At 34.1% G+C, this 23,492-nt stretch overlaps 1 protein-coding gene across 1 annotated transcript in view; it reads left to right on the top strand.

Annotated features, from left to right (window-relative positions):
• Positions 1–23,492, top strand: part of DYNC2H1 (dynein cytoplasmic 2 heavy chain 1) — a 142,415-nt gene that overhangs the window by 15,077 nt on the left and 103,846 nt on the right. The window contains exons 19-48 of the mRNA XM_064718467.1: positions 282–397; positions 1,655–1,782; positions 3,241–3,390; positions 4,156–4,361; positions 5,156–5,311; positions 5,400–5,514; positions 6,061–6,231; positions 6,413–6,795; positions 7,536–7,668; positions 7,759–7,876; positions 8,064–8,176; positions 8,265–8,384; positions 8,831–8,981; positions 10,488–10,690; positions 11,148–11,330; positions 11,643–11,825; positions 11,963–12,186; positions 12,819–12,934; positions 13,748–13,947; positions 14,574–14,838; positions 15,171–15,378; positions 15,773–15,902; positions 16,812–16,967; positions 17,587–17,846; positions 18,494–18,740; positions 19,442–19,593; positions 20,085–20,229; positions 21,495–21,597; positions 22,803–22,970; positions 23,089–23,213. Coding sequence (XP_064574537.1) covers positions 282–397; positions 1,655–1,782; positions 3,241–3,390; positions 4,156–4,361; positions 5,156–5,311; positions 5,400–5,514; positions 6,061–6,231; positions 6,413–6,795; positions 7,536–7,668; positions 7,759–7,876; positions 8,064–8,176; positions 8,265–8,384; positions 8,831–8,981; positions 10,488–10,690; positions 11,148–11,330; positions 11,643–11,825; positions 11,963–12,186; positions 12,819–12,934; positions 13,748–13,947; positions 14,574–14,838; positions 15,171–15,378; positions 15,773–15,902; positions 16,812–16,967; positions 17,587–17,846; positions 18,494–18,740; positions 19,442–19,593; positions 20,085–20,229; positions 21,495–21,597; positions 22,803–22,970; positions 23,089–23,213 — 5,128 coding nt within the window. The remainder of the gene's footprint in view (positions 1–281; positions 398–1,654; positions 1,783–3,240; positions 3,391–4,155; positions 4,362–5,155; positions 5,312–5,399; positions 5,515–6,060; positions 6,232–6,412; positions 6,796–7,535; positions 7,669–7,758; positions 7,877–8,063; positions 8,177–8,264; positions 8,385–8,830; positions 8,982–10,487; positions 10,691–11,147; positions 11,331–11,642; positions 11,826–11,962; positions 12,187–12,818; positions 12,935–13,747; positions 13,948–14,573; positions 14,839–15,170; positions 15,379–15,772; positions 15,903–16,811; positions 16,968–17,586; positions 17,847–18,493; positions 18,741–19,441; positions 19,594–20,084; positions 20,230–21,494; positions 21,598–22,802; positions 22,971–23,088; positions 23,214–23,492) is intronic.

Here is a 23,492-nt window from a genome sequence, read left to right as displayed (position 1 = left end):
CTGGTAATATAAAATGAAGCCATTTTTTAACTATTTGGAGAAGCAGAGCATTGGACCTCAGTCCCCATAAAACTGAAAGTAAAATGCATAATTGTTGTAAAAATTTCAATACTATGGCTTAATTTCCCAAGAAGCTATGACTTTCACTTGTAGAATTATAAGGGAAATTTCTCATTAAACTATGAAGTTGGGGTAAACTATACTTGTACATAGATCTAGAGATACTAACAAGTAAGTATGCTACTGAATATTTGCTGTCTTTTAATCTCATTTTTTTGAAGCACGATCAGAATAGATTGTTTAACTGTGAATTGCAACCCTGTGAAAACTGTGATCGATGACTTCATCCAGAAGTTGTATGACATTCTAGTTGTTTCTTTGAGAAAATCTATTCAAGGTAAATAATATCAATGAGCAGTATTGTAGTTTTGTTTGTTTCTGTTGTACTTGGGCACATTTGTGTTAATGTATACACTTTTTTATAGAAATAATTTATTTTCAGGCAGAGTGAACTGCAAAAGTCACAATGCAGAGAAAATAATCTGTTACAGCTGTGTATTCCTCGATATTACTTTTTCACTACAGATGTAGCCTAGGACCCTTTGATGTCCATTGTGTATCTTTCCTGTTTTCTTGTTTGGGCCACCTCTCTTACAAATGTAAAAGAATACATATGCGTATTGTCTTGCTTGTTTCTTTTATCTGAAGAAAAATTTTGTTTCTTCAGAGAAGAAAATTTATTTAATGTTTGAGAGAGGAGAATTTCCTAGGTGTTTGAGAAGGTGTCATAAAATGTAATAAAAATGCTATTAGATTTTTCTTTTACAAATTGAAATACTTCATGAGCAGTCTAAAATAATCTGGACTTACTCCATAGAATTGCTTGTCAAAACTGTTAAAGCTGTGTTGAAGAATACAAAACATTTCCCTGTTTTGGGTGATTAACCTATATATGGAACAGCAGGACAAAGTGGAATAAAGCATAGATGATGAGGAATAACAGTGCTTTGTGCTTTAAATCTAATGGTTGTCACAGGAAACATATAACAGGGATTGTGCAAGGAAGTGAATTATTTCATAGCCTGAAAAGTGAATCTTTCCTGGAAGGTTTCCTGGAGCTGTACAGCTGCTTTCTCAGTATCAAAAGAGATTTATCTTGTTAGGTAAATACAACATTATAGCTTATGCAGGCATTGATTCGTGAATCTTCTCAATATGTAAAGCAAGGTGGCTTTGGTTAGTTAGCCTCTTTAAAAAACCCAAACCAAAATAAATAGAAAAAAACCCAAAGAACCCAAAACCAATTTATATGTGTTTACCTAAAAAAAAAAAAAAAGAAAGACTCTTATAACCTTTGAAAGTATATAAATAAATGCCTCACTTATTTATGTTTAATGTTTAATGTTCAGAAGGAGCTCTGATACTTATGGTCTAAATCATATACTGGACACAGTGGATTACATTTGGAAAGCTACTTGTAAACACAAATGTACAGTTTTTGTTCAGGTAGTAGACAAGATTGTATTCTGCAATTTTTAAATAAATACTTCGCATACTTACGACTAATGCTGTATCCTTGTGCATTTGTCTGACTTGGATATTTAAAACTAGAAATATTCTCTCCATGGTAACTTTGTTTTCCATCTTTATGTAGCTCACCTCTGTGATGTTTCTACATTTCTCACTGATGCCATGGAAACACTAGTGATTAGGCCCCAGACTGTAGAGGAAGTAGCAGAAGACAATTTAAAATATTTAAGCCTACATGAACGAAAAGAGGGGGTAAGAGACTATTTTATTCTATCCAGAGCAACAGCTATAAAACTGTAATTACTTTCTAGTATGGAAACTTAAATTTAAAAATAACTAGTAAAGATCATGCTCAGGTCACATAGGGCAGTAGTCCATGTAGCACAGTAATTTGTGTCCAGCAGTGGAGTGATAATATCAGGATATCTTTTTTGATACTTTTTACTTCTAACCTTCAACCTGAACCTTATTGAGTTTTATGTGGTTCCTGAGCGTACAATAACACAGTGGATTTCTTTTCCACAGCCTTACCTTGTCTTCTCTTGAGAGCAAACATATGTTTGACATCCAAAATATACTCTGGTAAAGTGTAGATCAATTACCCATTACTTGTAGAACCCCTCTTTTTATTTTTTTCCATCTGTTAACTTCATGCCATTTATGTCTTATATGGGAAGAGATATGGACCAAACAGTTCCTGTTCTTCCTTTTCATGGCACATGTCTGTATTCTACTTTGTTGTGTCTAGTATCAGCGAATTCTGTTGCAGATTGAATAGTGTTAGTTATTCTCATCTTTTCTTATGCATAAGCCCACTCATAACTTTGATTATCCTTGTTGCCTTTTGATAAGTCTTTCCTTTCTATTTCATTTTGCTGTGTGACCAACAGATTTTTTAAAGCTTTTCAGATCTGAATAAACCATGGATTTACATGATGAAATTGTAATATTACCTCTTATTATCTTTTTGGTCTCTGTGACTCATAATATTTGTTTTGCTTCCTACTTCTTAGATTAAGCTCACATTTTGGTAAAACTAGCTGTCATAGGCCTAAGATAGCAGTCAAGTGCAGCTTTTATCTTAGGACTCAACTTGTACATGTGAAATTTATTTTTTTCACATTTCTGTCACTTCATGGTTATCTACTTGAATTTTGCTTGTCACCAGTATAATTGGTCATTATTTCTTACACATTCATTCTGCAGATCTTCTCAGGTGAAGTATTTTAATGCCTGAAATAACATAGTATCATCCGTAAACTTTATAATCTCACAGACTGGTCTCCTTTTCCAATTCTTTCATAAGCACTTTGAGCAGTCCAGAACAGTTACTAAAAAAAAAATTAACTACATCCCAGCCAAAGCCAGCAAACATACACACAGATTTATCACATTCTGTTGCTCTGCTGCTCTTCTTCAATTTGATTGAGTTGATCTCTGCAATATATAAGGTGGCACTTACCTCTTTCATAGTTAACATTCACTTCTGTATATCTCATGTTAGGATCAGGGTTTAGAATTTCTCTAAATACCTCAGATACTATTTTTTCAAATATTTTAATATTATTCTTAAACAATATTAAAAAAGCAGCTCTATATAAGATTATTATCTATGCATACAGAATTGGTGATTCATATGTATCTGCTTTAGATAAACAGGATTTGCTGAATTTTTACATGCACACTTATTTTTGATCTTTCCAATTTTAGATATTTCTCCTATTTCAAGAGGCTGAAGATAAAAACAAACTTCTGCGAACTGTGGCTGGTGCAGGTTTGGACAGTATCAGTAACCTAAGAGCTACATGGGATAAATTTGAATTAATGATGGAAAGCCACCAGCTTATGATTGCCGAGCAGGTAGCAATGAAAGCTTAAAGTTTTACTTGAAAATGTTGAAATGATTTTGAATATATCTGGAACAATACTTTTAAATATTAAATCCATAAATATTGTCAGTTCAAAAATAACATGATGTTACTGAGTTGAGGAAGAGCTGTCTAAGGAAGAATACTTAGACTCTTAAGAAGTAACTGTTAACTCTGAAACAGTAACTAGGGGAAACTTTCGTTGAACTGATGCTAAAATAAATTTGTATTGTAGTAATTCTGTCTCAAAACAGCTTTCTGGTGACAGAAATGGCTTAATGAATGCAACGGTTAACAGAGGAAAAGAGGATAACATTTTAAAGAGAGCCTTTTCATTTCTTTGTCATGATTTTAGTATTGAAGCTTTTTGTTTTCTTTTCACTTAACTTTGCTAACCTATGCACAGTCTTGTAATTCCAGTCCATAGGCAAGCTCATTTGAAGTTCTACTGAAGATAGCAATTTGCCATACATATAGCATTTTTTCTATATGCTATAAGAGGCAAGCCTAAGTCGGTAGCATAGGCTGAATAAATAGGTCTCAAGTACTAGCATGATAAAAAAAGTAGTACCTCCTTTAAAAGAAAAGCAGAGTGAGGAGAATTAAGTTGAAATATTTCTTCAGGTATTTTACAATAAGTTTTTTGAGTTTGATTTTTGATCAGGTAGTCATAAAGTTTTGAAGTTGATGCTTTGATTTTGATCATAGTTGTAGATACAAACCAATAAGTAATGTGATTTTGCCTGTTGCTTTGCAGATGGAAGTGATGAAAGGAAATGTGCTTTCACGTGTCGATGTATATCTTCAAGATCTGGAAAAATTCAAAGCTCGCTGGGATCAGCTAAAGCCAAGTGATGATGTAATTGAAACAGGTGGTCAGGATGTACTCGAACAAAGTGCTCAGATGATAAAGGAAAAAAAAAAAGAATTTGATGAACTTAAAATCATGAAAGAAAAACTCATGTATGTGTGTTTATTTCCCTCTATATCTTATTCACTAATGTATTGATCTTTTACAGCAATAGTATCTCAGAAAATGTTCATTAATTTTTGTCACAACAGATATTGTAAGTAATTTAATTTGTATTACATGTTTTTCATTAGCTTTTCAGGGTCCTTTTTGTTGGTTTTACGTAACATGAATTTCTTAAGCTAAGTTTTTCTAGATTTTTTTGCATAAATAAATTGAGAAGTCTCTTAAGGTCTTGCAAAAGGAAGTTTGTACCCCAAAGGCTTAATTCTGACTTTTGAAATTCTCACTAAGAGAAGATTTGGGATCTTGTAACAAGTGGAGAGGAGCTTACCTCTCCCAGTAGGTGTCTGTGCTCATTATTGCAGATCTTGAGGATAAGGTTTTCTATTTAACTTCTTACCTTGGCATGTAAATGATGGCAAATAAAATTAGCATATTCTTTTTACCACCAGGAAGAAATGATCAATTCAAAAATATTTCAATTCCAGCTTGGATTTTGAGGGCACAAATTAATTCAACTTTCTTATAAATAAAAAATAAAAGAAAGTTTATGGAAAATGATAGTGATTATGGGAGAAGGTTATTGTGTGAAAGAGTTATCACTCATATTTCTTTATTATTTTTATTCAAGAAGGGGATTATAAGGAAAGTGCAGTTGGCAGCAATATTCTTCAATAAAACTAATGACTTTTCTTAAAAAAGTATGATGATTTTTGTGTGGTACCCTTTCTTAACCTATGAAAGTACAGTGGAATATGCATAATGCAATGATCTTTTTATGCAGTGAAGAATGCCGTCATTTTAAGTTGGAGGAGCCTGACTTATCATTGTCAGAAGCTGTAAGTCAAGATATTCAGAGTTGTGCAGATGTCTGGGCACTGTATGAAGAGTTTTATCAAGGTTTCCAGGAAAAAGCCAAAGAAGACTGGATTTCTTTTAGGTAACATCTTGTTACTTTATTTTTAATGGGCATACAGGTGTGGTTGTAGTACTGTGTTGTTATGACCTTTTTATGTTTGATTCTGCAGAAGTAAGATATACCTATTTGAAGAATTTTTGTTTAACTGGCATGACAGACTGAGGAAGATGAAAGAGCATACTGTAATGACAGTAAAGTTGCAAAAAGAAGTGGACAAATATAAAGTAAGATGCTATTTACCCTGTTCAAGGCCAGGTTGGGTGGTGCTTTGAACAACCTGATCTAGTGGAAGGTGTTCCTGCCCATAGGAAGGGGGTTGGAACCGGGTGATCTCTAAAGTCACTTTCAACCCAAATAATTCTGTGATTCTATGAATTTCAAAAAGTCCTGTGAAACAAAAAGTGTTTTGGTATTATTGGGTAATGTACTCCATTCTATACCTCAATGTTAATTTCTTACAATAAAACCATGTTAATATTTAACAAAATGTCTTCTGATAGTGTTTTGAACATTTCACTTAATTTTGGGAACCTTTAGTTCTCTACAGTAAACGGAATGGTCATTACAGCTTACATAGACATAGATTTACAGTGAGTCTTCAGACTCATACTCCTCATACTCCCAAACTTTAAATTCAGGAATTGGAAAAAATTGTACTTCAGTTTAAGAATTTAAATTTTATTTTTATTTGAATGGCATGTCACTCTGTAATCAAAGAGATGCAATTTTCCTAACACCTAGATGGATTTACCTGTGTGTTTTTTCTATAGATGATAATTCCACTCCTAAAATATGTAAGAGGAGAACATCTTTCTCCAGACCATTGGTTGGATCTCTTTCGTCTTCTGGGTCTCCCCCGAGGCACTGCACTTGAGGGGTTGCTATTTGGAGATCTATTAAAAGTGACAGATGCCATTATTGAAAACGCAATGGAGCTTAAGGTATGAATAATATTAAATACAGGATCTATATTTATTTTATGGCTTACTTTATGTGGTATATGTTTTTCCATATGCATATATTTTAAATACTGTAGAAGTAGAATTTGTGTTATATTTTTGAATGCAGAGTTTATTGCAAGCTCTGTAGTTTCATATGAGATCTATTCTTGCTTTTAAATAGGATTTGAATTGTCGAGCTCAAGGTGAAATCACAATCAGAGAAGCATTACGTGAGCTTGAACTCTGGGGAGTTGGAGCTGTCTTCGTGTTAACAGATTATGAAGATAGCCAAGGCAAGACTATCAGGCTTATTAAAGACTGGAAGGACACAGTCAATCAAGTTGGAGATCATCGCTGCCTTCTTCAGTCTCTGAAGGACTCCCCGTATTACAAAGGTTTTGAAGATAAAGTGTCCATCTGGGAAAAAAAGCTAGCTGACTTGGATGAGTACCTGCAGAATTTAAACCAAATTCAAAGGAAATGGGTCTATTTGGAACCCATATTTGGTCGTGGAGCTCTCCCCAAAGAACAAGCTCGTTTTAACAGAGTTGATGAAAACTTTAGGTTAGTGTTATGGAATGCAACTTACCTTTTGTAGTATCTTTTGACATGTAGTCTGGAAATTCTTCATAGTGAAAATATATGGAACAATTGGCATATGTATGAACAAAAAGGTTGGTGGCAGGAAGATATATATTCAGAATTCAGAATATATATATGTGTGATGGCAACATATATTTGAATAAAAGTAGTAATGTTTTCATTTAATGGGGAACGTGAAGAAGGGAATCTTGAAAAGTATCAAAGACTGTGAGCAAGGCAGGCAAACACAAGGTTAGTCTTAGCAGCAGAAGTAGAGGGGATGGAATTGTTTCTTCAAGAATCATGTTGAAGACTATCACTTTGTTCACTAAGAAAGTGACACAGTTTTGGAGGAAACAGATGGTTTATTTGTTCCAAACAAATAAAAAGATAAAAAGGGGAGTAGGTTATATGGAAAAATAATATGATACCATTATCTGTCTTGGCTTGAGTTGAAATGACTTAAATGGAAATAAAAGTCAAAAAATTAAGTTATCTTGGTTCTGGGTAGAGAAATTTTAGCAAGAAATTGTTCTTAAATTACATTGGAGAGACCTTGAGGCAAATTCTGAAATGTTTCATCATTAATAACAAAACGTAAAAAGTTATATATCAGCTGTTTATATTACTTGTTTGTGTGTTAATTTTTATTTACATAACTTTATATATATAATATTAAAATTAAAATTATAATTTATTTATGATTGTTTTTTTCTGTCAAGGTCCATTATGGCAGATATTAAGAGTGACAATAGGATAACATCACTGAATGCCCGGACAGGAATAAAAAATACCTTAACTACCATACTTGACCAACTTCAGAGGTGTCAGAAATCTCTGAATGAGTTTTTAGAGGTACAGTGAACATTAATACATTTTTTTATAAAGAGAGTCAGTAAGCTTGGGTTTAAATCAACAAAATTGATTTATTCTGTTTTTATATAGGAAAAGCGCTCAGCATTTCCAAGATTCTATTTTGTTGGAGATGATGATTTATTAGAAATTTTAGGACAGTCCACGAATCCTCTGGTTATCCAGTCTCATCTTAAGAAACTTTTTGCTGGTAATGCTTTAATCTTTATTTGTGAAATTTACTTATTTATGAAACTTACATATTTACTTATTATAGAGATAAGTGTCTTTGAAGCCATGTAATATGTTGCAGTTCCTCTCTTTCCATGACTAGACACTTAGTAATTAATATTTGACTTTGAAAATATATAACTTTATTGATGTTTTCTGATTAATAGGCATTAATAGTGTGAGCTTTGATGAAGAATTTAAATACATTATTGCCATGAAGTCTGTAGAAGGAGAAACTGTGCCACTTAGAAATAAAGTTCTTCTATCAAATGATGTGGAGGTAAGAAAAATTGCATCCTAGTCTAGTTCAAACATCATTGAGATATTACTTTCTAATATAATTTTGAGGTTTTTTATCTCTTTGTCAGGTGTGGCTAAACAGTTTGGCTTTGGAGATGAAGGAGACCCTGAAAAAAATGTTAATTGACTGTGTTGATGCTGGAAAAAAATCACAAGGTTCAATCGATCCATCACTCTTTCCTTCCCAGGTAGTAGTTGATCCAAGAGTGCCACTGTGTAGTCTTAGAATTACAAAATAAGTTTTTTTTTTTAGATTTGGAAGAAAATAACCCAAATCAAGTCCATTTTATTCACTGATCATGTAGTGAAGTCCTTAAAAATATGTGCTCTTACTAAATTCCTTTGCAAAATTTGAAATATTCAAGTCTTTTGCATGGCATTTTGACATAGCACTTAATGAAAAAGATTTGCTGTTTTAGATTATGTTGCAAGTTTAGGCAAAATTTTGCTCGGTTTTTTGATGGCTTTACTTGTTCTTAGGATGATAGCAAATGTAGAGCTTTGTTTAAAAATTATACAATAAAATATTTTAAATATCGGACATAATAAGCAATTACAAATTAATTGAAAAACTGGTTAATTTTCATATGTGTTCAGTATTTACAAAATATAATTTGAACTTTCTCTTCCAAAGATTCTTTCCTTGGCAGAACAAATTCTGTTCACTGAAGATGTTGAAAGTGCTATCAAAAACCATAATCTGCAACAATTAGAATTAGAACTCACGGCTAAACTGGACCATTATACTAGCATTGGTAGTGACATAGAAGATACTGGGAGTACAGGTATAAAAATGATATTTAATATTTAATTCTTTATTATGACTGCAGTTGTGTAGTATTTTACATTGTTTATTTTAAACAGGAAATTATATAAATGTGTCTCAATTTGAGTTTACAAAGCTGAGTTACATAAAGTCACCTATTGCAGCCAAGATTAGAGTCATTAATATTTCAAAGTACACAAAAGGATTTTTATATATATCTTAGAAACTGTCTTGGAAAATTTATATATTTGGAGACCTCTTTTCTGGACTTTTTTAGTACGTTTCTGTCTTTTAGCTTATGTATCTACTGTTTCACAGGAAGTGGGTAAACAACAGTTGAGGTACATTGTGTCAAGCCAGTATAGTCTGTGCAACTGTGTAGGTTATTCTCTTTTTCTATATTAGACGTCCACATCTGCCTCTGAGCTAATAATTTTGAGTACCTTTGAGGCAAAATAAGGTAGTTATTCTCAAGACACGATTGTTCTAGGTCTTACATAGTCCGAATGGGTTAGAATAATTATGCCTTTGAATGCTTTTTTCTTTTTTTTCATGAGAGGTGGGGCTTTGAGTGACTACTTCAGATAAAAAACTTTACACTGCAGGTTAGGTGAGATGCCTTTTATCTTAGGTATAAAAAGAGTCGATATGTAGTTGATAATCTTTAACCACATTTGTATAGCTGCTTACTGCATTAAATTTTAGCTTACAATTTGTGAACTGTAAACATCTGATACATTAATTAGAATCAGGATTCATATCACCTACCTCCAGAAGTATGTAAGTGTATTTCTTTATCTGAGCTCCCTTTCTGTGCTCTTTCTATAGCTGTTTGAGGATTTTCCTCAGTTACAGAGTGTTCATTTCATCTCTTGTATAATACATTACATTTATGCTTTAGTTTGGAAAATAGGTGGGATTTGGAGGTGAGTTGTGATTATTCTCACTTACTTTGATTTAATTCCCATCATGGAATGGTATAGAAACACAGAAACATTGATTTCTTTCAATGAAACTAAATGAAACAATATGCTCTAAGAGTATACTTAATTTACCCAATCTGTTAATGAACTTTCACTCCACATCACCATAATTATTCTGAGTAAAATCTGGAGAGTGTGTGTAGAATGGTTTTGAGATTTTCAACAGGTCACTCAGCAGGCTGAGCCACACTGATGGCTATGTCAGACTCCTGGCATAAATTGCTTTGCAGAAAAGCCTCTCCCTCTCCTTTTTCCTCTCCCCCTCTTCCTCTGTCTCAAATCCCACCTCCCCCCCACCATGTAGAGTCAGACAAAGTCGCATCAAAATGACTGAAGTTACATGATTTGCATTGTCTGTCAGGATTTTATTTTATGCTGCTTATGTTAGAAAATAAAAAAAATTTAAAAACCTTTATATAATTCAAACAGAATCTAATTAAAATCTGCTGATAATAGAAAGCAGTGCAATGAACTTGTTAATTGGTAACGTGTCTTCTTTGCTATACAAGAGTGATTTTTTCTTTTGTTGTGATTATTTGTAGAATCTGGAATTCTTGAGCTCAAGCTTAAAGCTCTGATTCTTGATATCATTCATAACATCGATGTGGTGAAGCAGCTGAATCAAGCTGAGGTTCACAGTGTTGAAGACTGGGCTTGGAAGAAGCAGCTGAGATTTTATATGAATGACCAAAAATGTTATGTACAGATGGTAGATGCTGAACTCCAATATACTTATGAATATCAGGTGTGGTATTTTTACATAGTGGCTTTTATGTATGAGTAAAACACTTACTCATTTCATACATGTGTCTGATTGTCTCTGACCTGTTGTCATTTTTCTAAACTTTGTTATGTCCTTAACATGCTATTTCATAGATAATATTGAGAGGGTAATAATTTTCATTCCTAATGCTGATGGGGTAAATATAAATTGTATCAAGTTATCATCTACGTATTTTTTAATATGCTTGTTTTTATATATCAAATGCTGTTTCATCTGTAGTTGTGAAAAAAATTAAACAATACATTGGCATTTGATATAAAACCAGGACAGCTTTGTAAACAAATTCATATTCTTAATGAGACAGAAGTTTTGGCTGTTGCTTTATATTATCAAATGAATTACTTATGATAAAATAAAAGTAGCTAAATTGCCAGTATTTTCTGTCTACCAATCAATATAATCTGTTTTGTTTCTGCAGGGGATTTCCCCAAAACTTGTTTATACACCTTTGACAGATAAGTGTTACCTAACTCTTACTCAGGCCATGAAGATGGGCCTTGGAGGAAATCCCTATGGTCCAGCTGGAACTGGGAAAACAGAATCAGTAAAAGCCTTGGGTGGGATTCTTGGAAGACAAGTATTGGTCTTTAATTGTGATGAGGTGAATATGGTTTTGTTTAATTTAGGAAATGGATATCTACACGCATACTTCATAAAGCAATATTATGTTCCATAAATAATATTAAAATTATAATATTAATCGTTATTGTTGTTGTTATTATTATTATTAGTAGTAGTACTTGTGATAGTTGTAGTTGTATTGAAATTATTATGGAAATTATTCTAAATCGTTTGTCAGTTGCCATTAGAAATTTGTGGATATTTTCAGGGACCTGCTTTTTAGTGGATGGGAAGACATTCTTTTATATTTTCTTGTTATTTGAATTTTGACAACATCCTTTTCAATTTCAAGGGCATCGATGTGAAGTCAATGGGACGCATATTTGTGGGCTTAGTGAAGTGTGGTGCCTGGGGATGTTTTGATGAATTCAATAGGCTTGAGGAAGCTGTATTGTCTGCAGTATCCATGCAGGTTCAGACTATTCAACATGCATTGAAGAAACACAGTCCTGTATGTGAGATGCTTGGCAAAAAGGTACAGCAAATCTTAATTATCTTGTTCACATCGAGCACATTTAAAAACTGACTACTGTAACTAAACATAGTCCATCCAGCATTTCTCAGTGCTGTTTCATCTGACAATATATCATTACAATGCACTTCTAATGCTAGGTTGAAATGGATCCAAATTCTGGAATTTTTATCACTCTGAATCCTGCTGGAAAAGGTTATGGAGGAAGACAAAAGCTGCCTGATAACCTCAAGCAACTTTTCAGGCCAGTTGCCATGACTCATCCAGACAATGAACTCATTGCAGAAGTTATATTGTATTCAGAAGGCTTTAAGGATGCTAAAATACTGGGTAGAAAATTAGTGGCTATTTTTAATCTAGCAAGGTAAGCTTTCACCCCCCCACCTCTCCCTTCCTTAGTAAAGTTACCTTTCTAACTTTCTTCCTTTGTAGCTCTTAAATCTAAGTGGTTTACCATGCAAATCTCTGTACAGATACTTGTCCTGGTTTAAAAAGGAAGTTAGTTTTTTGGGATGCTGTGGTCATCAGTATTTTAACTTTATAAGTTAAAATACTGCAATATATTGGGAGGTTGAGATGTGAAAATATTTTGAATTCAGTTACAATCTCAAGGGAGCAAATTGCTGCTTCCCTAGTATCTCACTAAATATAAATGTGAGGATATGAATGCTGACAAGCATTGTGTTGTATTGAACTCTCAAAACTGTTGAAATGCAAGTGCCTGTTTGGTTAAAACTATGTGCATTAGAGAGTACAAAGATCAGAAGTTATAGTGAATGCTGTTAGGGCCAATAATAAATACGTGTTGAATATAACCCCTCTTAAAATTCCAGAGTGTCATTGCTGTATTTCTGAGATGCATTTCAGATGGCAGTACAAATATGTGACAGTTTCTTTTTTGATCAAATCTGTATTATAAGTGTGTTTATTCACCAACCCAAAATTTCAGCTGTTGTCACCTAGAGCTTATTGCAATATTGTTGTTTTTAAATTCAGGGAGCTTCTGACACCACAGCAGCACTATGATTGGGGTTTACGAGCACTGAAGACTGTTTTGAGAGGCTGTGGCAGTCTTCTTCATCAGCTGAAGAAAAGTGATGCAAAGCAAGAAGGTAAGACTGACCATACCTAACTTTTAGTTCTTTAGAATCATATACAATTATAATTCACTCAAGCTTTCTTGTTCACTGGAGTTTTATAAAGCCATGGCTTGTATCTCTAGGTAATTTAGGAAAGAAAAAAATATCTATGAAAGCCCACCTTCACCAGGAGATCACAAAAGATTTGTCGTATTCTAGAGCGAGCTTTTATGTGGTGATAAGAACACAGATTACAGGGCTACATTTGGGAATCATTTTAAATGATTCTCAATCTCTTGTTTTCACTTGTCTCAGGACAGGAAAGTTGATCTTCTGATGCTGTCAGTTTTCATTAGCTATCAGACCATTTTGTCTCTGAGTTTTGCAAAATTATCACATGGCACTACATTCAGATTGGTAGAAAGACAAATATAAGGATAGGTAGGAATGGTAGAAATATATTGGCCTAGACTGAGTCACTGCATTTTTAAAAGATTTTTAAAGTTATTGTTTAGATATTAAATGAGAGGGAAATATAGAGTGTGGAATGGATGAGCATTTCACATCTTTAGGAGACAGCTACTGCTTTCTATTTGCTTAACCAGCATGTATCTGAAAGTTTACAGATTTTGATATAACAAATGGTTTGCATCAGACCAGCATCATAGCCACCTCATATCTATATAGAATGCATTTCTGGACATATATTGTACTTACAATACCTGACTTGCAAGTAGAATGGTATATGAACTGGAATTCTGAAATCTGTGCTCCAATTCTACTTTCAATGTATGAGCAGTGTTGACACAGCTTAAACTGATCTGTTTTCTTTGTTTTTCTTTCCAGTTAATGAAAGTCACATAGTGGTTCAAGCTTTGCGACTGAACACCACATCAAAGCTTACATTTGCAGACTGTGCTCGTTTTGATGAGCTGGTTAAAGATGTATTTCCTGGCACTGATTCTAAAGATGTGGAATATGCTGAGTTAACTGCAGCTTTACGACAAGTCTTTGAGGAGGCAAACTTGGAAATTATAAGCACACAGGTAAACATCAACTACAGCAACAGAACAGTATTATTTTGATTCATATTACATTCATTTAACAAATTTCTGGGTTTTTTGAAAAACTCTTTGTAAAAAAGTGAGAATAACTGGTTGCTAGATTCTATTTACATGTATACAAAAAATTACATGTGTGTTTGAAGCACTGTAGATCAGTTATGTAATTCAAAGAAAAATAGTGAAAGGAAAATCAAGATGTGAACATGTGACACACAGTTTCATTCAAGTCAATGAATATTTTGGACACTGAAAGAATTAAATATGTGAATATTTGATTTTCACAAGCAGTTCTCTGCCTTCTTTTTATTTATTGTAGAACTGGATGAAGTTTTGTGACTGAAGATTTGTTAAATTCTCATTAAAAATATGCCAGAAGATAGCTATTACTTTTGTATTAGGTATTTAGTGAAATGCTTGTCACGTGTAAAATAAATTTCTTCATAAACCATAGTATCATAATTCTAAATATATCTGCTATTATCTATTATTTAAAATAACAAAATTATAGAAAGTGTCTGCATGCAAAGTAAATCTCAGAAATACTGTAAAGGAACATGTTTCATTTAGCTTTACAGTTTTGCATAGCCATTATCTCTTTCGTTGTCTAGATCAAGAAGGCCTTGGAGTTATATGAACAGCTGCGTCAAAGAATGGGTGTAGTTATCGTAGGCCCCAGTGGTGGAGGTAAATCAACGCTCTGGCGGATGTTGAAGGCAGCCCTTGGTAAAACTGGCAGAGTGGTGAAGCAGTACACAATGAATCCCAAAGCCATGCCCCGGCATCAGCTGCTGGGCCGCATTGACATGGATACCAGGGAGTGGTCTGATGGAGTGCTTACAAACAGTGCTCGCCAAGTGGTGCGAGAGCCCCGAGGTATGTCTGAGAGGGGCTTGCAGGTGTTACACTGAAATTACTGAAATCGTTCCTTTTCAAGTGCTTCTTCATATTGTGGTATTGTTTGTGGATAGTATGAGGCAAGAAAAACTTCTGGTAACAATTGTAGCCAAATGCCTCAGTACATTCTTTGCAAATTTTGTTAAAAGAAGGCAAAATAGGCAGCAGAAGGTAAAGCATGTGAGGAGTATCTTCATAGAAATGTAAGTCGTAATGAAGAAAGAATAATAAATAACATTAAGATAGCAAGCAGTGATATTTTTGAACTGGTTTTCTTGGGTTTGATATTTTATTTTTCTGTCTGGAAATAGATGTTACTTCATGGATAATTTGTGATGGTGATATTGATCCTGAATGGATTGAATCTTTGAATTCTGTTTTGGATGACAACAAATTGTTGACTATGCCCAGTGGAGAAAGAATTCAGTTTGGTTCAAATGTCAACTTTATATTTGAAACTCACGACCTTAGCTGTGCTTCTCCTGCTACAATATCTCGAATGGGAATGATCTTTCTCAGGTAAGCCAGAAGAGCATTCCATACTTTTAAAGTGAGCAAATATGTACTACTTTTCTTGAAAGGTATGCTCAAGTGAAGGGAGCAGCTGATTAGTTGCTTACATGTAGGAAGTAAATCACTGGGGAAGTTTCTTTAGGTTGCGTATCCCTTCTGTGGTGTTTGTTATAAACTTTTGACTGAAATGTCTCTATAGATTTTTTCTAAAATCTATAGATTTTTTCTAAAAGACACTTTAAATTCTTCATTTGAGAGCCCAATATTATTTAAATATTGGTTAGAAATTATTAAAGTATTTTACTAGACTTTTTCTAGAATTTTGTTATTCTTTTAAAACAATCTATCTAAAGACATTGGTGTCTTGTATTTATCTGAATCTTGTTTTGTTTTGACTTAGTGATGAAGATACAGATCTTAATGCTCTAATAAAGTCTTGGATAAGAAGTCAGCCTGAAGAATACAGATGCAACCTTGAAAATTGGATTGGGGACTATTTTGAAAAGGCTTTAAACTGGGTTGTAAAGAAGGTTAGTAAATGAATACTTAATCAAATTTCAGCTTCTGTTAAGTATGATTAATTTTTCTAGTTTAGCACTAAACTGATCATTCAGATTAATTTTTGAACTGTAATTAAAAAAAAAAATCTCAGCACTTTTTAGATAGAATTATAGAATTGTAGAATATCCTGAGTTGGAAGGGACCCACAAGGATCACTGGAGTCCAGTTCCTGGCCCTGCACAGGACCACCCCAAGAATCAAACCATGCACCTGCAAGCATTGTCCAAACCCTTCTTGTACTCTGGCAGGCTTGGTGCTGTGACCACATTAATTCTGCTTCCCAGACTTCCCTTCTGGAGGAGTTGAGTTTGCATTGATCAAATAGCTTATGTGCTGAAAATATTTTTTAGGAGACTTCCCCACTGCTATGGCCAGTGTGCTAGTGTTTAACAGATGTGCGTTATCTCCTCATGGGGAACATACATGGTCCTGTTGTGTTCTTCTAATTATTTTTCCTCCTAGTTCTTTTACCCATGGCATTTTTTTGACTTTTAAAGTATCAAAGTAAAAGCCATGGCATTGTTCCTGAGACTGCAAATTCCCTTTGGTGCCAAAGAGCAAAATCCATAAATAATCTGTTCAAAAGGAAAATTTCCAGTGTACAGTTATTTTTGTTCTTTACAGGTTCTCAAAATCTGTGAGGAAAGTTCTGATTACTTATCCTAAATTACATTAACTCATAGTCTGGAATTAAAACCACTATATCATTGTTTAGAAATAATTTAATGTCAAGTGAATTTTCTAGAACAATAGCAGTGTTGAGATCTTACCTCATTTGCGTAAATGTCAAAAAGCAATGAGTAACAAAAGCCTGCTAGCAATACATCACATTTGTATTGAGGAATATATTTACATCTACTATAAATTTCAATTTACAGAATGACTTTGTAGTGGAAACAAGTTTAGTTGGAACTGTGATGAATGGACTGTCTCATCTTCATGGAAGCACTGATCGTGGACAGTTTATTATTAACTTGTTACATGGTCTTGGTGGCAATCTCAACATGAAATCACGACAAGAATTTGCAAAAGAGGTAATCTCTGTGCTCTAATTTGATTTTGATTTGTGTAATCTGTAGGGAAAAAGCTGAGAAGTGAAGGAATGTTTTATGTGTCTCTGATACATTGCAACCATCCCAGATAGCAATCCTTTGGTCCTGCACCAAGAGACAGTGAAATGCCTTTGTCCATACTGCTTAATTCTAGGACTCACTGCAGCAGACTGTGTTTGTCTATATGTATTGTATATGTAATTCAGATTTATTTTTGTGAGTTTTTTTTCTGTTCAGAATACTTGAAATAGAAACAGGACTCTACCTCTTCCTCATCAGGGACGTATTCTTAGGTATTCTTCTTATTAGGATGCTTAATATAAAAAGAATTAAAGCTTTTCTCAATACAATTTATTTTAATTTCCTTATATTATGAAAAGTGGAAGAGTAATATATTATTGTTTAGTTAAGGACTTAATCATAGAGTATATGCATGATATTAATTAATTTTCAAAGGCAGTCTCAAACTATCAAATCAAAGAATTATATGTTTGATTTTACGTAAATATTCTTTGAACATTCTTTAGACTAGCTTGAAATGGTAGATCTTGTTGTTAGGAATCTGGATTTAACTGAAACTTTGTTTTTATTGTTTTTAAAGATCTTCAGTTGGGCGCAAGAGTCTCCTCCTGATCCGAGGAAGCCCCTGGACACATATTATGACACTGACACTGGAGAGCTAATGCTGTATCAGCTGAAAAAACCTGAAAACTTAACAGCTGATGACTTCAGTAATCACCAAACACTTCCTGTCATCCAAACCCCTGACATGCAGAGAGGTTTAGATTACTTTAAACCGTGGCTAGATATTAATAATAAGCAGCCATTTCTTCTTGTGGGTCCTGAAGGATGTGGAAAGGGGTAAAAATAATTTCTACTTTAAGTAAAATATACTTCCAGTTGTTTGACAGAATCTGTAGGTTTTTTGTAATGCTTTTATCATATGACTTTCTGATACAATATGACTGGTTTAGGTCATTAATTAAAAAAACCTTATGTAGTGGCAAGTAAGTAAATTATGAAGCTCTACAGAGACATTTAATAGTGTCACACTGCATCCAAGATATCGGAATGTAGCTTGTAGATATGAAACAGGATCTTTGGAAAACCAGCTGTCATGCTGTCATGGAGCAGCAGCTTAGAGGCACATGAGATCCAGTCTCGTTTCAAGAGGCTCTAGATGCCATGTGCAGGCAACTCAATTTAGCACGTCCTGTTGCCTTTGTTAGATTCCTTATTTAGATGGTTTGAGTCACTAAACCAAGGTATTGAATTACCTATTTGTTTTGTGTAGCTGTATACACTACACGTCCATTGAATTTTGTGAATGGAAAATGTTAACAGTTTTAAAGGCAAGAATATTGAATTCAGCAAACTTCATGTTCCACCTCTTCCATTAATATAGGATGTAGTATATGCATGTTAATTCAAAAACTATGAAATATTTTTGAATACACAGCATTTTAATTTATTTATGCCTAAATGTATGTACCTGTTTGGTTTTCTAGGATGCTGCTTCACTATGCATTTTCTCAGCTCCGCTCCACTCAGATTGCCACTGTTCACTGCAGTGCACAGACTACTTCTCAACATCTTCTACAGAAATTAAGTCAAACTTGCATTGTAATCAGCACAAACACTGGGCGAGTGTACAGACCAAAGGATTGTGAAAGGCTTGTTTTGTACTTAAAAGACATAAATCTACCCAAACCTGATAAATGGGGAACAAGCACTCTCGTGGCTTTTCTGCAGCAGGTGAACACTTATGTCTGTTATTTATAAAGAGACTCAAGTATACTGGATATAATTTAGCATATGTAGTAAATACCTACGTTGATTAATTTCAGTGTTAAAATACTGCATCCTGTATTGGCATTGGTTTTGTTTGTGCTTTAGTAGACTGTGTAGGTGTCAGCCAGAAATAAGATACCATTTTTGTTTGGCTGATATTTATAAACAAATAAAGGCAGCACTAATCTCAATGAGTTACAGTGCAGTAGACATATGAATGATAAGAAGGTTGCCAGGAGCAGTCAGCATGGATTCACCAGGGACAAGTCGTGCTTGATGTGGGGAAGAGAGTGAATATAGTCTACCTGGACTTCACTGAGACCATTGATGCTGTCTCCCAAAAGATTCTCACAAGAAAAGCTGTTGATACAGGCTACATAAGGACATAGTGCGGTGGGTTGGAAGCTGGCTAAAGAGCCAGGCCCAAAGGGTGATTGTCAGTGGTACAGAGTCTATTTGGAAGCTGTGATCTGTTTTAACATCTTCATTAATGATAGGGAAATGGAGTCCTGCAAATGCGCAGATGACAAAATTATAAGGAGTAAGATGCCTCAGGCAGTTAAGAAAGCATAAATAATGGTATATTTCTCACTTTTTATTATATTTTATTTTGTATGATACTCTGTTGACTTTCCTTTAATGAAGTATTTATTTGATTATTAAAGGTTCTTACATATCAAGGATTTTATGATGAAAATCTGGAATGGGTTGGTTTAGAAAACATCCAAATTGTGGCTTCCATGTCAGCTGGAGGAACATTAGGAAGACATAAACTTACCTCAAGATTTACCTCTATTGTTCGTCTCTGTGCAATTGAGTAAGTACATGTAAATTAATCAAACTCTCAGAACTCAGATTCAGCCTCTTTTTATAAGGACCTCTTGTCAATTTAGTCTTCACAAAGATGTGGCTGTTCCAGTCCTTCATCTTTTCTCACAGTTTGTGATTGTTAGATTTGGTGCTTATTTGGTGCCTTTTGTCACCAGAGTCCAGGTACAGGTGCCTATGGGTAGTGAGAAATATGCTTCCTGTTGGATAATTTTGCTTGCAGTAAACTGCTTTCTTTAGCTTTATGTTAAGGTGGTATTTGGTTATAAAGTTAGAGAAATTGAAGTTTAAGTTTGACCATATCAACAGATGTATTTAGAAAATTTCTGAGAGTCCCCTAATGCAATAAAATGAGGATTTTCCTTAGCTGCTGGATGGAAATGCTATCCAATGAAATTTCTCAGTAATTGTGTATATAAGTTTAACTCAGTTTTAGTTGAACAGAAGAAGTCGATAATGACTAGTTTTTTTCCCTTTTAGCTACCCAGAAAGAGAACAATTGCAAACTATTTATAGTGCCTATTTGGAACCTGTACTACAGAAGAACCTAAAGAATCACCCTATTTGGGGTTCTTTACCAAAAATACATCAGCTAGCAGGATCTATGGTTCAGATCTATCAACAGGTATGGAAACCTTTTTTCTTTCTTCCAGGTGATGGAGAGTTCAGATATTTTATTACATATAATAAGCTTTTGATATTAACAAGCAAGTAAAAAGGTTTATCAGTATTAAAATCTAAATTTAAATCTTTTTAATAGAGTTGATATCAATTTTGGAACTTCTTATTTTCAGAAAACCCTAGGTATTAGAAGCAAGCAGAGTATGCAGTAAGTGCTCTTGCTTTCCCACCGATTTGTTTTAGGATTTTGGCACTCTTATCTTAACACTTCTATACTTTCAGTACCTGATTTACAAAATGTGGATAGTAGTGTTTTACTACTTAATGGATGAGGAGACAGTGCAATGGATTATTGTGTGTCTAGTTGCTATGGATGCTGTTATGAACACAGAAGGAGATATGAGGGTGGCATCCTTTACGAACATCAAGGACTACCTGTTACAACGGCACACTGTTAAAAGCAGGCGTTTACAACTGGACATGTTCATTTTAGCCTCCCACTTGAAATTTTAAGAACTTCTGTCTAGCAAAATGCTCAACTACTTGCTTTTCTTAATCAGTACATAGTCTTACTGGGGAAAGTGCTGTGTGGTGCTTGCTGTAGAATGTATGAATGTCCCCATCCAGGCAGCGCATGATAGAGACTTGATCCTTTTGACTATGATGTGGGCTTAGGCACTGACTGGCATGCACCTCCTAGCAGGAGATTCATGACATTATTGATGTATTCCAATGACATTATTGATGTATTCAAGAAATATGAGTTGAAGTCTTATTACACCGTGATCAAATAACTGATGAAAGCAGATATTCCTTGAATTAAAGATGTAGTTGTAAATTTGAATATCCTCTCTGGGAGAAGAGTAATATCAAGTAGAATTTTGTAGTGAGAAAGTCTTACTATTTTAGGTAGAGTTTAGTGAGAAAATGTTAATAATTTAGGTAGGTTTTTATTACATTTCAGTATTGCCTTTATGTTTCATATTTGGTATTGTTTAAAAAATTATGTATTTTGTCTAATAATACTGCATTAACAGTCCTAGGTGAGGTGTGCAGTTGTTTCCATCACAAAATGGTACAGAAAAAATGTTCTGAGGAAAATCTTTTGTGGTCAGAAAACAAGATTTAAACAAGGAGTACATTCATAGAATATCATAGTACATTCATAGAAATGTTCACCAACTAGAAAACTAATCTATCTGGTACCTGAGAAAACTACTTTAAATTTTACATTATCATCTTTTACCTTTCCTTAACTCCCATTTTTAGGTACGAGCAAAATTCACAGTTGATGATCACAGTCATTACGTTTTTACACCATGTATTCTTACTCAGTGGGTTCTTGGTTTATTCAGATACGATTTAGAAGGTGGTAAGTCACTTGTTTGGTTTTCATTAATAAAGTAGTTCTAAAATGAGTTAGATTATCATTGATGTCAGTCTTACTGTTGGCTCCACATTGATCTTTTTAAACTGTGAACTGTCTGTAACTCAATGGAGGGAAAAAATGCCTGACAATTCATTCCATAATATAAGAGTAAACAAGTTAAAAAAAATCCAACGATGTTTTAAAATACGTGTGGGAGCTATTTATGGTTTAAGGGAAGGTAATGGTTGGGGACTGCATTCCTACTGTGGGAATTTGAACTGTGCCCCCTACTCTTCACTGTTTTGTTCTGTGGTTTTTTGTGTTTTGTGTTGAGGTTTTTTTGAGCATATGTGTTGTTTTCTGTGTTCCCAGAGCCTTGCCTCATGCTTGTCCTTCTGTACCTGGTTGTATAAACCTAGTTTATACACAGACTTCATAGGCTGCTTTCTAATCTTGTTTTTGTCTCTGAAATTGGTATTATTACTACATCACAAGAAATTACTCATTATGTTTTAGCTCTTACATTCATTAGAAGGTTGCATAGAGGGCTGCATAAAGAGGATAAAAGTGATAAGAATGCTGTGCTCCCTTTCCATTTATTTTCTGGGATCATGAGATGGTAAATGCAGCTTGAATGATGTCAGAAAAGCTGTACTGACAATCAATGGATGGGTAATCTCAAGGACTTCTTTGTTGTATCTAACGTTGACATGTGCATGTGCTTTTCCAGTGATGAACAGTAAGGCTTGTTATTTACTCACCTTCCTTTTGTGAGGAGTATTTAAGATTTGGAGTCTCTATTGGCATTTTCTAATACAGACTGTTTTGGGTTTTTATTATTATTTTAGTATTTTTTACCAGTCTTTCTCTTCATTTTAAAAATGTCTTCTGGATTTTCTTGGTTTCAATGCCTGGAAAACTGACTTTTAATTTTAACTTTGTGTGCAACACCTTGTTCAGTTTTGTTCAAAGCTGACACTTGTTTTAATAGAGAGAACTTGTTTTAATAGAATATATTTCATTTTATCTTGTAATGATCCATAAAGAAATTATTAAAAAGCACTTCATAATATTTACTTTTTCTCTTATTTCTTCCTTACCGATGCTCTCCTGCTGGTATGTAATTATTTTCGATTTCATACTTTAAAGTAGAAAATTGAAAATCTATTATAAATATATGAAATTAATTCTCTCATTAAATTTTGTAGGTTCATTGATACAAACTGCAGACTTTGTATTGGAAGTTCTTGCTTATGAAGCACGCCGCTTATTCCGTGACAGAATTGTTGGCACAAAAGAACTTCAAGTATTTGATAACATTTTGACCAATGTGTTTCAAGATGATTGGGGCTCAGATATTCTGGAAAATATGGCAGGTAAGCCATTTGAAGCATACCACACAAACCTGAAATATTTGTTTAGGAAATGCCTAGTCAAGTTAGATAGCATATGAGTTGAACATTCGAAGTTTCAAAAGTTTCCTTTTTTTCACAGATACCTTTTATGTAACTTGGGGAGCTTGTCAAGAGGCATTCATCACACCAGGCCAGGCACTACCACCACATGGGAGGCCACTTGGCAGACTAAACTCAACAGACCTGAAAGATGTTATTCAAAAAGTGAGGCATGATTAAAGAATATACACAGCAATGATTTTAGACAGTTTTGGCTAAGAGTAAGATGCAAGCAACCAGGCTTATGGTGGGGGCTGCTTCCTGTTCAAAGAATGACTTTTTGCATTTGGTGAAGGGAAGACTTGTGGTGTTATGTGGCAGGCAGTAGGAAGTATGTAGCAAGGTTAGGTTGATGAGAGGACATCAGTTACCTTTCTTGCTGATTTACCAACATTTGATGGTTTGATGAACCAACATTTTGATTCAAAGTTTGATGAACCAACA

This window comes from Zonotrichia leucophrys, chromosome 1, assembly GCF_028769735.1.
Source record: "Zonotrichia leucophrys gambelii isolate GWCS_2022_RI chromosome 1, RI_Zleu_2.0, whole genome shotgun sequence".
Taxonomy (NCBI): domain Eukaryota; kingdom Metazoa; phylum Chordata; class Aves; order Passeriformes; family Passerellidae; genus Zonotrichia; species Zonotrichia leucophrys.
The sequence above is the reverse complement of the archived record's forward strand: the minus strand, read 5'-3'. Positions and strand labels throughout refer to the sequence as shown.